Below are 14,570 nucleotides of genomic sequence, written 5' to 3' on the forward strand. Positions count from 1 at the left end.
TTTAAGAACACTTTCATCTTGATCTTTTCTTCTGCATTTTATTATATAAATGACGCTTTTAAACATTTAGAGCACTCGCATTCCAAAACAGAAAATGTTTAGTTCCACACTGAGATACTAGTGCAAAAAGTGGTTTACCTAAGTGCACCTAAGTTACACATCCCCACTGACAGCCAGTGGATCAGGCTGTTTTTAACGCAGCTCCTAAGTCTGCAACTAACAATTACGTTATCTACACTAAATCTGAGCATGTTGTAGTCAACAGAAATACTGGACTTTGGTTGGTAACAATCAAACACCTTGACAGCACAAACAGGAGAAGAACAATTCAACTTAAAGCAGACCCGTGAATTCACTGGGATTGGAGACCACCACCATCATCTTCCCGACCTGACTTTAGTTATAAATAAGTTATAAATTGAAATTTGACATTCCATTCCAATTATTAAAACACAATAAAGCTCACATGCATGCAGGAATTGTATTCCAGTGAACGCCACAGGTCATCTTTGGCACATCATAGACAGTAACTGAACACTGAACACAGAAATATTCATGAAATAATCTTGATCTGTCAGGAGGATAAACAAGAAAACTCAAAAGATCCTTCCCACCTCCAATGCCAATAATTGTTGCTGAAACATTTATTAAACCAAGACTGAAACGCAGCAATGCCTCTCAGTTACACAATATGTACTGAAACCCAAGTTTAATCAAATCCAAGCAAAATAAACCTTAATTCAACCCACAGATGCTCACACGTGGGGTCACTGCAGTGAAGTACAGGCCACTCTGTCAGAAGTAGCTATGAGTATCTTAGAATCGAGCATTCATTTCTCTTAGAGAACTGCTGTGATGTAAAAAAACAAAATAAGACACTTCATAAATAACATCTTTATTAATGAGTTTTCTGTTTCACATTCTTTAAAGTGATGCTTAATTGAAATCTGCATAGTCAAGAGTGCAAAAAAAAAACAACTCATAGAAGTCAGACCCAAATGTGAATGTTGCTTTTTTGAAGTTAAGTAAGACCAGTCACAATCCTAGGAACAAGCAACCTTCAGAAATAAATGACTGGGGAGATGTGGTGGGAATGGGGATGAAAACCTCCAGAAAAACTCCGGAGTCCTCACAGAAAGACACACAACACCCATTCACATTCGTGTGCACAACAGAACGTAAACTACAGAAGACAGACACCTCCTCTACCGAATGAAATGAAACAGAGCAAGATTATTCGTGTGTTTAACCCAGTGTTGATCAGCTATTCCCACAACGGGAACCATTGCAACACCCAGGTGGATAAACACAAGGTCCAGATTTCTTCATGCCCTTATTACAACCACATTTAAACTAGCATCCTACAGCAGGAAACATGAAGTCTGGGTATTTCCATAATACTAATCACTCTTAACACACACTTTTAAACCAGTATCACCTCCCTGCTTTTTTAATTCTTAATACTATCATCCCTTTCCTTACTGCTAATGTTGTTCACAGTCAGTTGGAAGAGCAGGTGAAGAGGACCTCTCAGTGCCCACGCCACGGCTCAGCCTGTCGAAGTGGTCTGCAGCAGAGCACCTCCAGCTTCATTTCCATGAGCACAGGCAACGCAGTCCCAAGTCTCCCACATCAACACCACAGCGTGACTGCAAGTAGTGTTTTTAATATTTACACCATCTACCAATGGTTGTTCTGTCCATTACAACCATCATCAGAACAATCCAGAGGAAAAGAGAGGCATGTCCCCTACAGAACGGCTGTAGGTAATAAAGACTCACATATTGTCCACAGGCTGGTGAGAGGCCATCTCTCACCTCCAGTTTTGATTTATGCAACAGAGACGCTATTCTACAGCTGAGCACTAGTTTAAATCCAGAATTCTCTTATGTTCGTCATTTGGAAAAGCTATCTGATACTGTCACGCTGAACTTCACCATACACAAAGCAGGCTTAACACTTCGCACGTGACTGTGCCATAATAAACATCAGTTGCAATTTGCATTAGTTAGGTTCTGAATTATTCATCTTATTCAGATGCACAATCTAGGACTATGGGGAACTGATCATCAATATTCAATCATGCAAGTCCTGGGCACAGAATAAAAGTCTCATTTATTTGCTATGAGCCTACAGGCTTTAAATCCGAGATTCAAGCCCAGCAGGCCAAGAAAGGTTTTTATGACATCAAACCAGGCAGAAATACATTTGCTGCCATAGATATTGGAAACATAAGGCCTAAAGTATTTTGGAGACGATCTACAACAGTGAGCAAGAGAGATTCAGTAAAAATACTTGCAGCAGTTCATACTCATACAAAGGGGGGAACAAACTACACAGCGGAACTCAAACTCATCACGGCAAAATGGTGATTCCGCAGCTGAAACCCCACCTGCGTTCAACAGATCCGAGTAAAACATGTCCAGCACACAGAAACACCAACCACAGCTCCACGGCAATGTCGGCAAGACACTGGCAGACACCTGCTTCAACACCCCTTCTTCACAAACAACCCGCTTTCTCCTCGGGGAGCTAACGCACTCAAAGATGGGGAAAACCAGGCAGAAGTCTGGAAAGAAGGACTGCAGATCACCAAATCTCACCCCAGAAGTAGGCCACCTGGGCAGCCAGCGGCTGCCACACTGGTGAGGTTTCCAGGCAAAACCACAGGAAACAATCCATCTTGTCCCAGTTCAAAACACCAAAGATAAAGTTAGCTGATGGGGTGTGGCCTGATAAATTTTCAGAAAGCAACAGCGGCAACTTTTTTTTTTCCTTGGCAATTTCACAGGCAAATCTGGCAGATCCCAAATTTAAATTAGAAACAGAATATTTAGTGTAATGGTATTCTTAATTACTTCATAAAAACCTGTACTTCTTGTGTTGCTTCAGGGGTTTAATTCAAGAGACCAAAAAAGTAAGACCTCTTTTGACATCAGTTCAAGATTTACATTGGCACAGCTGATTTACATTATTTGTACTTTTTAAAGGTGGTGGTTATAAGGGCATCAGATTAGATTTTTCTTTTACTAATGCAAAATCCTAAAATAAATGCAATTTAGTAGTCTGAAAAAAACCACCTTACTCTAATGTACCATGAAACTACTTCGTGGCCTTCTGTGCTTCAGGAAAATACCCCACATATTCAGATCAGACAGCCTCACTAGTTAAGACACATTAAAATGAAACATTTTCCATTAAAGTTGCCAAAAACTGGATTTAAATTTATTGCATGACGTTGCATAAGAAAGTATATTATTGAAAACCGTAAGGCATCATGCAATTATCCATCAGCTAATTATTTATTATTTCTTGAAAGACGGTTATATACTCTAAAGTTATAAAACCAGTTTCAAAAAAGTACATAAAAAAATTTAACATAAGCATTAAATATTTTTCACATGTTCATAGTTTTTAGCTGTTAAAAAGTGCATTCAAACATACTGTACTGGAAAGTTGCTCTGAACAAAACCGGTGCCGGAGACTTGTTAAATTAAAAGCTGCAAAAGAATGTTGCATGGGATTAGAAAGCTCACAGGTTGTGCTACTTAAACTTACAAAATTGCTTGAAATAATTTTTCAATCCTCACACTTACAATTTAGCATACATGATATCATTAGCTAAAAATGTATATTTTTATAAGTAAACAGACAAATGAATTCAAGTTACGTACACCGAGTGATCAAACAAGGAGCAGACTTAATATTCAGACACGGGACAGAATGTTTTGGTGTTAATCGATGTACTGTGCCATCCAGCGGAAGCCTTCTCCGTAGCCTTGTCTCTTCAGCACGCTGCACATAAACACTTCTAGCGGCCTGGCGTTCAGTTCTTTCAGTGGTATACTGCCCTGCAGAGAGACAGAAGGGTCCCACGTTACACTACCGTTACAAAAAGACGGCTACTTTACATAGACATTTGTTTCTATGCAATGCCACTGTTTAACTTGTGTTGGATACTGGAATTTTAGCAAATAAACTAAAAGTTGTACATGTTACTAAATTTGGGTCACTTGAGAAATACACTGAGTATGTTTTCCTGTGCATCCAGGTTTGGAGAGGGTGAAATACACGAAACCAGAGTGCGACAGCAAGCACATGCACAGAGAATTTGAGTTGAATATGCAGTTTTCAGCCGCAGTTCCTCGCTCTGCTTCCAATAGTTTTCCAACCAGATTAAACTCAACATTTGCTACCAATTCCAGGACTGATCATAGCAAGAGTGCAGGTTGCCTGCTTGCCAAGATCAGCACACTGTGATAAAGCTGTTGCTCAGCTGGAGATTCACAATGGTATTCATACTTCAAAGACTATGTGCAGTATTGTGAAAACCGTGGCAAGATACCAGTTTCTAGTGCCCTATATGCAAATGTCTCCTGCAAGTAGCACACTGTATTTACTTTAAATCAAAAAGAGCTGAAGTATCACAAAGATCCATTAAATAAATCTGCCTTGTTGCTACCAAATCCAGTAGGAACTTACTATTTTTGCTCACAACCTACAAATCCAGACTTCTACAATGGCATAAATGTACTTCTAAGCTTTAGATAAACATGTTAAGTAACAAATTGTACTAAGTCTACACTTTAAATGAGAAAAGTCGCTTGCTGAAAGACTTTTTCCAGTTTTCTCTTGTAGTTCTTACCAGAACTATAGCCTCTGAAAATTCACTCATCCTTTTTCCAGTACTGCATAGGAAAGTGGAATTACTAAAAATTATCCTAAGTACAATTAAGTCTTCTCTGAAAAAACATGGTATTTAAATATGATGTAAAAAAGTAGTAGAGATGCATCTAACACTAAAAAAAGACTCCACAAATCATTCCTTCCATATACTGTTATTATGCACTAAGTGCTTTATAAATAAAAAAAACATTTATTTTGTGTAGCTGGAGTGAACTGGAGGCAACATACAAAGAAGGAAAACAAACTCCCTAACAAAAAAAAAACCCAAACCCACCAAAAAACCCCCCAACACAAGGAGCATTACCTTTCCTGTTGTCTGGCCATACAGACCAAACATCTCTCGTAACCTCTCTTCACTAATGGCTTCGGGTCTGTCAATCTTGTTACCAAGAATTAGGATAGGCACATTAGCAATAGTTTCATCTGTCATTAGTGACTATGAAGGAAAGGAAAAAGAAGGAAAGATTAATTTAGAATATGGAAGGTCAGATTGCTACTACTCATGTCCAGGTGGCAGCAGAGCTCTGCTGGATACTGGGAATTTGAGCTTATTTCTTAGATGTTAAAACTTTCAAAAACTTCTTTTAAACTTACATCAAGTTCTTCTTTTGATTCAAGCAATCTTTCATGATCTGCACAGTCCACCAAGAACACAATGCCGTTAATCGCAGGCAGATAGTTTTTCCACACTCTGCGAGCTACAGGGAAGACGCCAATTAAAAACAAAAGGAAATTACCCCAGAATTCAGAGCGATGCACATCAGTAATTAAGAAGCAACAGGGTTTTTCTGAAGTCTTAGCTTATGTTGCCAGACTTCAGAATGCAATTTCATGTTTTACAAAACTGGAAATAATGGAGCAAGCGTATCACTCCCTTTGCTGTGATCACCACTCTATCCCACCCGCACGCTGATGTACCGAAACTTTTTGTGTTTGCCCAAGAATTAGGTCAACAAAGGTAAGATCGAAGCATAAAGCTTCAAGGTAAATACAAGTGATTCAAAGTACAGGATTCTCTTCAAAATACAGATATCTGTCAAAAGTTCATGCTCTCCTGCAGCTCTTGCCAAATTGTATCTGGGATTTGTGACAAACAATGGAGATGGACAACAGAGCAGTGAACGTTTTTTATACTGTCAGAGCATGGGACATCGAATCTCTGCAGTACGGTCGTATTTCTGATCCAGAACAGACAGACTGTGGACACCGCTAACTCAGTTCAGCGTATTCTCTCACCTTGAGCATGTCCACCCAGATCGAAGGTAGTGAAAGTCATGCCAGCAATTGTCAGCTCTTCTGAAGCTAGAAACACACAGAATTATGTTCTCTGTGAAGATTATGCAGTGCATTAGAACAGCCTAACCTTCTAGTGTGCAGATTTTACTTCAGCTTGGATCTTTTCAGTATTTTGTTATTCAAAAAACAACTCAGAGCAATACATTTTCTCTCAAAATCAATGATAGGTTTGTTTAATGGTTAATAGCATTTTGTTGTTAAAACACGTGTGAAATATCTACAATGCTAACAGAGAATATTCATACATTATTTATCCCTACACATTACACAAAGAGCAGTTGGCTCTGGCATCTAGTTTGCCACAGAGATGGCATTTCATGTACAAAACTGTCCAAGGTTTCTCCTCTTCCCTTCATCCTTTCCCAATTTCTCATCTCCTTACTGGACTTCACCAATCAACATTTTTAACCCATGTTGAACTTTTTCTCCTGCGAGGCTACCAGGCTAACCATTACACAGCAACCTCTGAGTCAAAAAGGTCAAAACAGTGTACAGAAAGGCTGATTTTCCAGCTGCACAGAGAAGCTGCTCCCAAAGACTGCAAGCCTCAATTTCCCACAGCTTGTGTAGCCCAGACTCTCAGCTCCACCATTCTGCTTGTTACTCATCTTTTAATTTTAAATATACCACACTGAATTATCCTATACACATTTTTCTGAATATTACCTGAACTATCTACAGATTGCAATCCCAGAAATCCCTTTGTTTCTCCCAAATCACACTGCTGGTCTTCTGATGTATAATCAGATCCTGCTTTTCCTGCAACACTTTAAATGCTTTCTGGCTAAGGAACCAGCAACATTAACTTACTGGGGTGTAACGTGGGGACATGCTGTCCCAGTCTGTCATCTTTGAGCATGTGCAGCAGCGTAGTTTTTCCAGCATTGTCCAGTCCAAGAAACACTAGTTTGCCTGATTTCTTGTACAGTCCTAGAACAAAGGAAGACCTACTGATTAATCAGTTAAGCTGGTAGGAGTTCATTTCTAGCCCTAGGGACGATTTTGCTCCCAGGAGCAAAGTGTTACAGTCACGGTACAAAATACAGATGGGCCAAGCTCTTCCATGCACTTTATCAATGCCCTTTATCCACGTTCTCCTACTGGTACAAGCCACGGTCACACTCGCTCACGTGCCCGCTGCACTACGTGAACCTCACGCAGCTTATGGGATGCTTAGTGGGGGAGAGGTACATCAACGATGTAAACGTGTCACTCAAATGCACTTACACTATTTCAGGAAAATCCCAACAAAACAGGACTAAACTTTGCTATTATAATTTACTCTGCCCCAGCAATGGGCCAGTTTTGTGCACAGGCAGTGCAGAGCAGGGCGTGCAGGTACAGCGCTGACAGTGGGCTCCAAAACGTGGACCATCCTGGAGCTGAACAGGGGGTGTTTACTTCAGCTACCTCCAGTTAGCACAAAAATACTGTTTGAGGCAAAAAGAAAATTCAGACCTCAATGGGTATATTACAGAGAAACTAGTTTCAATATCAATAGTCGTAAGTAGTATGTGTATGAGTTCTTTCATGCTTGCTCATAAATTCTTTCAATAAAATAATATTCACCCCTATCCCCAGCTAAATTCTACGGATATATCCTGAATGGTATCGTCAGGGCAATTCTGACACACTTGCCGTCAACGTGATAATGCTTTTGTAACAGGAAAAAAAAAAAAAAAAAAAAAAAAAATCTTATTTTCACTAACTGTCATCTAGATAAAAATGCATTTTCCCTTTTACTTCTCAACTGTAACCCCAATAAATACAACGGCTGCTGTGAATAAGGATGTGTCAAACATGAACACCATATTTTCTTCAGTTTGAGGTTATCAAGGGGTGATTCTCTTAAACTTGCCAACACCACATCCTATGCCAGGATTATTTTTCACCGCTTCAAACTGATTGACATTCAAAGTAAAACATTTTAAAGACAAATTTAATTTTTTTTTTAAAAAAAAAACACATTCTGTACCGAAAAACTAGTGAAGTTAGAGACTCTCAGCTTTGCATTTTTAAAGGAGAAAATCTTCCCTTATCCCCACTTCAAAGAGCTGTGGCTGGATACTACACATTGCACATCTCCTTAGGAACCACAACTGCCCCCACAGCCTTCACGACCGCTGATGAGGGCAGAAGACTTACAACAGAGAGTGAGGAAATACGTCTATGTATACACTGAAATTACATTTCTTCAAAAGCAAAACTGAGCACGATCCTAACAAAATTCTCTCTTCTTTCTGTGTAAAAAAAATTGCAAAATACAACCAAATATTGCAATGTGGGAGGTTTTTGCATCACCAGGATCTTTTACTACATAATGTCACAGTATTACGGTACTTCACAATATGCTGAAGAAAGGTTTATTTTACCATCGTTGCGATGCTACAGAAACAGTTTGTGAAGTACTCAACCAGATTTTAGTTAAAGCTCCACTGTGCCATAAGATGAGGAGCTACTGGAGAGAGCCCAGCGGAGGGCTACGAGGATGATGAGGGGACTGGAGCATCTCTCCTACGAGGAAAGGCTGAGGGAGCTGGGCTTGTTCAGCCTGGAGAAGAGAAGGCTGAGAGGGGACCTTATAAATGCTTACAAATATCTGCAGGGTGGGGGTCAGGAGGATGGGGACAGACTCTGTTCGGTGGTGCCCAGAGACAGGACAAGGGGTAACGGGCACAAACTGAAGCAGAGGAAGCTCCAGCTGAAGATGAGGAAGAACTTCTTCCCTCTGAGGGTGACGGAGCCCTGGCCCAGGCTGCCCAGGGAGGCTGTGGAGTCTCCTTCTCTGGAGATATTCCAGCCCCGCCTGGCCGCGGTGCTGTGCAGCCTGCTCTGGGTGACCCTGCTTGGGCAGGGGGTTGGGCTGGGTGACCCACAGAGGGCCCTTCCAACCCCGAACATCCTGTGACTCTGTGCCATCGCTGCAGTCCCTACACTTGCGTGCACCTTCTCCCGCAAGCAGAGCCAGCCCTCCCGACCTGCGCAGCGCTGACTGCTGCCCTTGGTCTCTCTACGTGAGGAGGGTAGCGGGCAGCAGAGCAAGCCAGAAGCACCAGCTTCTGAAGCCACCATTTTTCCTTTTTATCCAACGTGGTGCTACCCTCCTCTGTGTTTTATTTGGTGGGATTTCAAGCAACGCTGCTGCGCAGGTGGCTGCTCAGCCAGCCCCGCTGATGCCGCGGCGTCGTGGGGCAGACGTGTCACTGCCGGGCCGACCTTTACACTGCCGGTGTTTGCCCTCCTCTCCCCCTGCCTTTGAGGTGATCTCTGGGATCACATTCCAGCGTGACGTGCTTTGTGACTTGCAGGAATTAATATTCTTTCATATTCCTCAGCTTGTTTCATTAATGAACTTTATTACTACAGGTACTGCAGAATGTCTTCATGGTTCTTTCAAATACAACTCCTACTTCCCAAACTCACCTTGTCACATGCCCCAATATATATCAACTATTAAACTACAGGGTGCAGGAGAAAGTGTTAACATTTACAGAGAAAGAAGGCACATACAAACATTTTCATATAGTCACATATGTCCCAGGGGAAATTCCAGTTCACACTTACTTTACAAATTAAACAAAACCCTACTAAACCATCGTAAAACAGGATTTTTGTCACTCTGGACACCTAGTAGCCTCTGCTCCTACATCAGGCACCGGTGCTTTCTCTGAAACACTGCACATTTCCTGAGTGTCTTTCACAGAAACACAAGGTGAACAAGCAACAATACTTCAGCTATTCGCTACACCAAGACCAGAATTTATATATATACATAAATATATTCATATATATATATAAAGATTCTTTGTGCATTCTGAAAGTCTATGTGTGCACAGATGTACTTCATGAAGCAACCTTATCTGCCTGCTGACAGGACAGCACAGGGAACTGTGGGGAGTTTCATGAATTTTATAATCAGCCTTCTTCAACTGTAAATGAGAATGAAAAGGGAAAGTGTTTATTCCAGAACAACAGGGACATATTGAAAGCAATTCTCCATTCTACTCCAAGCTCCAGTGTCTTTCACCAGAATTAGACTTTGCATGCACAGGAGCAGGAAAGCGGGCTGGCATCACTAATCAGTGCTCAGCTAAGTAAGAGGAGATAAGAAAGATTAGTCAACTTAGTTAAAATTTCACTGGCTAATATTTCCACAGTAGGCCAAGGGTCAAACATTCAGCACAAAAGTTTAAACTTTCAACTGATAAAAGACAGGTGGCACAGCTTGCCATGACTCATTAATCTCAAATGCTTTTTATCCACTCCAATAAAATCCTTGGAACTTGTAAACTGTGCCTTTTACTTCTGTGATCTGCAACTTCTGCTCCTCTTTTTAGTATCCTAACATTCCCTTTCCTCCTGGTTTGTGTGTGGGGGGTTTTTTTTTGGGGTTTTTTTTTGTTTGTTTGTTTTGTTTTTTGTTCCTCCCCCCCTCCTGTTTTGCATAAGCTAATATTTCACCTTGGATCAATACAGATTGCAGACTCTTTTGGCCAGAGAATCCTCTCCTGAGGCTCTTCAGCAGATGCCAGTGATGCCTCCCACTGATTGCAGTGACATCTATCACAGAATAACGCACTGCTGCACATGAACAAGGGCTTCAATAGCCGGCACTACTTTTTTGTGGACAGTCCCTCCTACTTGGATTCTCAGACGACATCCTCTTAGGCAAAAGAACTGAACTAAAATAACTGAGTTCAGTTCTTCACAGCAGAGAAAAATCCGGAGAAACTCCACAAAAGCCAACTGAATTACACTAACTTAAATGTAGTATGATTAGAAAATAAAAAAACAACACCTATTATGTTGATGAAAGAAAACACAATTTCTCAAAAGGTTAAAGGATTAATGAAAGCTTGAGTGAAGAGCAGACTCTGGAAATACTCAGCATTGACAAGTGAAACTTCTGTTTGAGCGTTACTGAATATACACCAAAACAAATATTATTATTGAACCAGTGGCTATGTTTGAAGATAACAGATCTGAACAGACATTTTATACAAGAATAACAGAAAGAAAAAACGCGAACAATACAAACTTACCTAAAAACTGTAATACACTACTGAAACCACTGTAAATCCAATCAAATATGAAGGACATATCTGAATCTTATAGTCTGAAACAAACAGAAAATATAACGCATTTAGTATCTGTAAGAACAGCACATTAAACATTGTAAGGTATTAAAGGCAACAAAAGTAATTCCAGGTCCTGGGTGAAAAATAAAAAACAAGTTAGTTTTGGTAAACTGTACCATGGACCGATTAAGCGACCACACAACGCATAAAAAAATGAGTGTAGACATAGAAAACAGAATCCAGACTTTGTCATTGAACAGCAGAGACCTTTTCACCCCCTTGGAAGAGGCTACATGGACAGAAGTCTTTGCAAGAAGTAAAAATAATTTTTTCTTGAGTACAGTTTGGTGGAGGTGCGTGATGTTCCACTGAAGATTTCATACGGGATCTTCACATAAACTTTTCATCTGGGAAAAAGCGGCAGCTCCGAGATGGCAAGAGAGGAATGTCAGTGCAGTCAGTGCTCCAGCCGCCCTTGGGATCTGCTGGTGTCTGAAGCAGAGGTGAGGTGATAAGGGGTGAAGTTTTGTGAAGTTGAATCCAGAGAAGTCTGATACCAGAAAAATCCCTGCAGTCTGCACAGAACCTGCCTGTTTGGTTTGTAATGAGAAACAACCACTTTGCACAAAGCACTAGAATTGCCATTCAAAGACCGTGACCTCCTGTACTGCCCTGCACAGGCTGCCAGAACTTCAACCTTAAACGTAAAACCTAGTTTTAAAAAAAGGACCCTAGAGCACCACGTTTACCACTGAAATCCTTCAGCTTCGACTCAAGAACAGAAGGTTGAGCTGAGCAGGGGCAGGATGACCATACCAACACTCCAGTTGTGCCACACAACCGCCAGCCAACTTCTGCCAGCCACCACAGGCAGGACACCCCTTGCTACCAGGAGGAAGCTCTGCTACTCCACAGGTCCCCTTTCCTTGTGGTACGGTTAAAAAGTGTAAGGCCGCTACGCTTGTCCCTGGGAAAGAAGGAAGTGGCCAAGATGGAGTGCACAGACTGACAAATTCAGTTGTTCCTGCCCCAGAAAAAACCTCTGCCACCAAAGGCATGTCCACCATGGAGGTGTCAGGGAGCTCTGGCACACCTCGAGTGCCCGGGAGGACAGGCAGCACCGAGGAGGAACCGCTGCTCCTGCCGAAGCAATGCTTCGGGGTGCAAGAACAAAGCCATCACCAGGCTCGCTGTGTAGCCATAAGCAATTGATTTCTCAGTTTTCATCTTCATTTCCTCATTATCTAAAGTGAGGATAATCACACTGAAAGCACCAGTTTGACACAGCGAATTAGTATCTAGTGTGAAAACCTCTTGAAAGACTATATGGTAACACCCTTAGAAGCATTTAGCTAGCTGATTCCTACCAGGGCACACAAACCCTGCCAATGTCAGGGGACGTTGGAGTCCAGCTATCCTCGAGAAGCCGGACCGCCTTGGGAAGTGCAGCTGGCAGAGGCACCTGGGCCGCTGGAGGCTGTCCGGCCACACTCACGTCGACGCTACAGTGGTGTCTGGTCGAGTCACAAGATGACTTTAGGGCAGGTCTGGCCCTGGAGTGCAGGACACAGTTGAAACAGGTTGGAACCAGATCAGACTCCAAGAATCTGTCATACCCATTACACTTGTGGCAACGAACAGAGTTTCTCCACCACACAACAACAGGTACATCACAGAAAGATAATACAGAAAAAATATTCTAATGACATTTGCCTGCACTGGAACAAAGTCTTTTCAACCCATATTTGCTTCCCCGGTTGAAGACAACAAAGCACTTAAGAGTCCTTGGCTTCTCCATAACTAACCCTGAAACCCTTAGCCACATCCTACGCTGCTCCAAACAACTGATCAGGTGCAAAAAGCACAAATTTAAAGAATATAAATCAAATACGCTTGTCAACGCACAAACACCCAGTTACACAACGTCATGACTGAAACTGTCCCTTGCATGTCTAAAAAGCAAAGGTCAAGAACAAGCAAACACGGCAGAACATACACGTCAGCAGATTTATTTATTGCTTGAGCAAAATACCGATCGAGGAAAGCCTCTACGGGGCTTAGAAAAACGATCGACTCAAATAACCTGCAAATCAGGGCAAACAGTGTGATGTAAGAGAAGTGCTCAGATTACTGAAGTGAGAATAACTGTGCAGCGTTTAGTTGTATTAACCTTTTCCATCTACTAAACTCGTGGCTAAAACAACCACCAAAAAAATCTTTACACATTACAGAAAAGATTTTAAGGGGCGAGATTAAAATGATTAAAGCGAGAACAGGATTACCCTGCAAACACAGCTGAAGTGGCATTAATATAGGTTGAATTTCCATCACCACAAAAAAATTGGTTTTAGAAACAGAGCTATCCAAACACACCCAGAACAGCCTCTGTTATCAGCTGGCAGTGTTTAATGGGAAATACGTTTAAAATGGGGAAAAAATGGACAGCTAATTGTAAACACACACTGGTAATATTTGAATAGAGATATTAAATTGCCTCTTATCACACAGGAAAAGTACCTACATAATTCACAGCAGTGTTAAATCAAAGCATTAAAAAGCCATAGTGGCTCTGCATTGCTATCAAGAGTTGTTATCGCTGCCGAGACATCCACGTCACGGAGCTACACCGAATCAAGCAGGGAGCTGAGCCTGCTCCACCTACATGGACTCAAACCCTCCGGCCCACGTTAAAAATAACATACAAGCAGAAGAATGAAAACTCCAGCAATGACTGTTCACAAGCAATGAGGAAGACAAAAATACTGCTTTAGGGTTATTTCAAGGGTTCCCCTGAAAGTCATCAGCTGCAAGCAGACATAAGCATTTAATGAAATATTGTACTGGATGCAATCTTTTGATCCCAACTATTTTACAGACATCACCAACTTACTCGTGCCTCCCTAACAAAACCATGAAAGTTAATTTTCTAGCATCACACCACCAACAGACAGCTATCACTTCAAAACGTCTCCAACAGCCCTGGCTGACATCACTTCATCAGCAAAGCATCACTGGGTAACTCCCGTGGAGCCCCGTAAGCCACTTTATAGACCAAGGAGATGGGTTTGCTTACTGGAAACCGCTTCTGACTGCGGGGATGCAGAATTCCCACCCAGTGGCTTTGGCAACACCTTGAGCCAGCCTCCTGGAGGGAACATCGCTGACAGCAAGGGCTAGCAAGCAAACTCACTCATGCTTATTTATTTGATATTCTGAAAAACAAGAAATCTTTCCCCTATTCAAGATCTGCATTTTTCTAGCTAAAAATTCATCACTTCACTTCTGAAACAGCGTAACGCTTACTTCTTTCTTCCAAAGTCTGTCAAACATTAGATAAGAGAGGATATCAAGCTTTTAAACACAGTTTTAAATCCCTTCATGGAATAATGAGGAAAGAAACCATCGACACCCAGGCAGAACAGCTCTTGCAGCAGCTGGAAACACGCTGTGCTGTGCCTGGGCAGCTGCTGTCAGCAAGAGCCATCCAAGCCAACGGCCACAACCCTCCAC

General features: G+C 41.7%; 1 protein-coding gene across 3 annotated transcripts in view; it reads right to left on the reverse strand.

Moving 5' to 3' along the window:
• SAR1B (secretion associated Ras related GTPase 1B) overlaps positions 1-14,570 on the reverse strand; it is a 16,784-nt gene continuing 2,214 nt past the window's right edge. For 2 of the 3 annotated variants that reach the window (XM_075441688.1, XM_075441687.1), the window contains exons 2-7: positions 11,025-11,098; positions 6,793-6,912; positions 5,923-5,988; positions 5,281-5,384; positions 4,991-5,122; positions 1-3,851 (exon numbers count right to left, since the gene is read on the reverse strand). In XM_075441688.1, coding sequence (XP_075297803.1) covers positions 3,735-3,851; positions 4,991-5,122; positions 5,281-5,384; positions 5,923-5,988; positions 6,793-6,912; positions 11,025-11,082 — 597 coding nt within the window. In that variant the 5' untranslated portion in view covers positions 11,083-11,098 and the 3' untranslated portion in view covers positions 1-3,734. Of the gene's footprint in view, positions 3,852-4,990; positions 5,123-5,280; positions 5,385-5,922; positions 5,989-6,792; positions 6,913-11,024; positions 11,099-11,327; positions 11,690-14,570 lie in introns of those variants that run through there. The other variant, XM_075441689.1, reaches the window with a different exon arrangement.

The sequence above is a fragment of the Opisthocomus hoazin genome, chromosome 22 (assembly GCF_030867145.1).
Source record: "Opisthocomus hoazin isolate bOpiHoa1 chromosome 22, bOpiHoa1.hap1, whole genome shotgun sequence".
Taxonomy (NCBI): Eukaryota; Metazoa; Chordata; class Aves; order Opisthocomiformes; family Opisthocomidae; genus Opisthocomus; species Opisthocomus hoazin.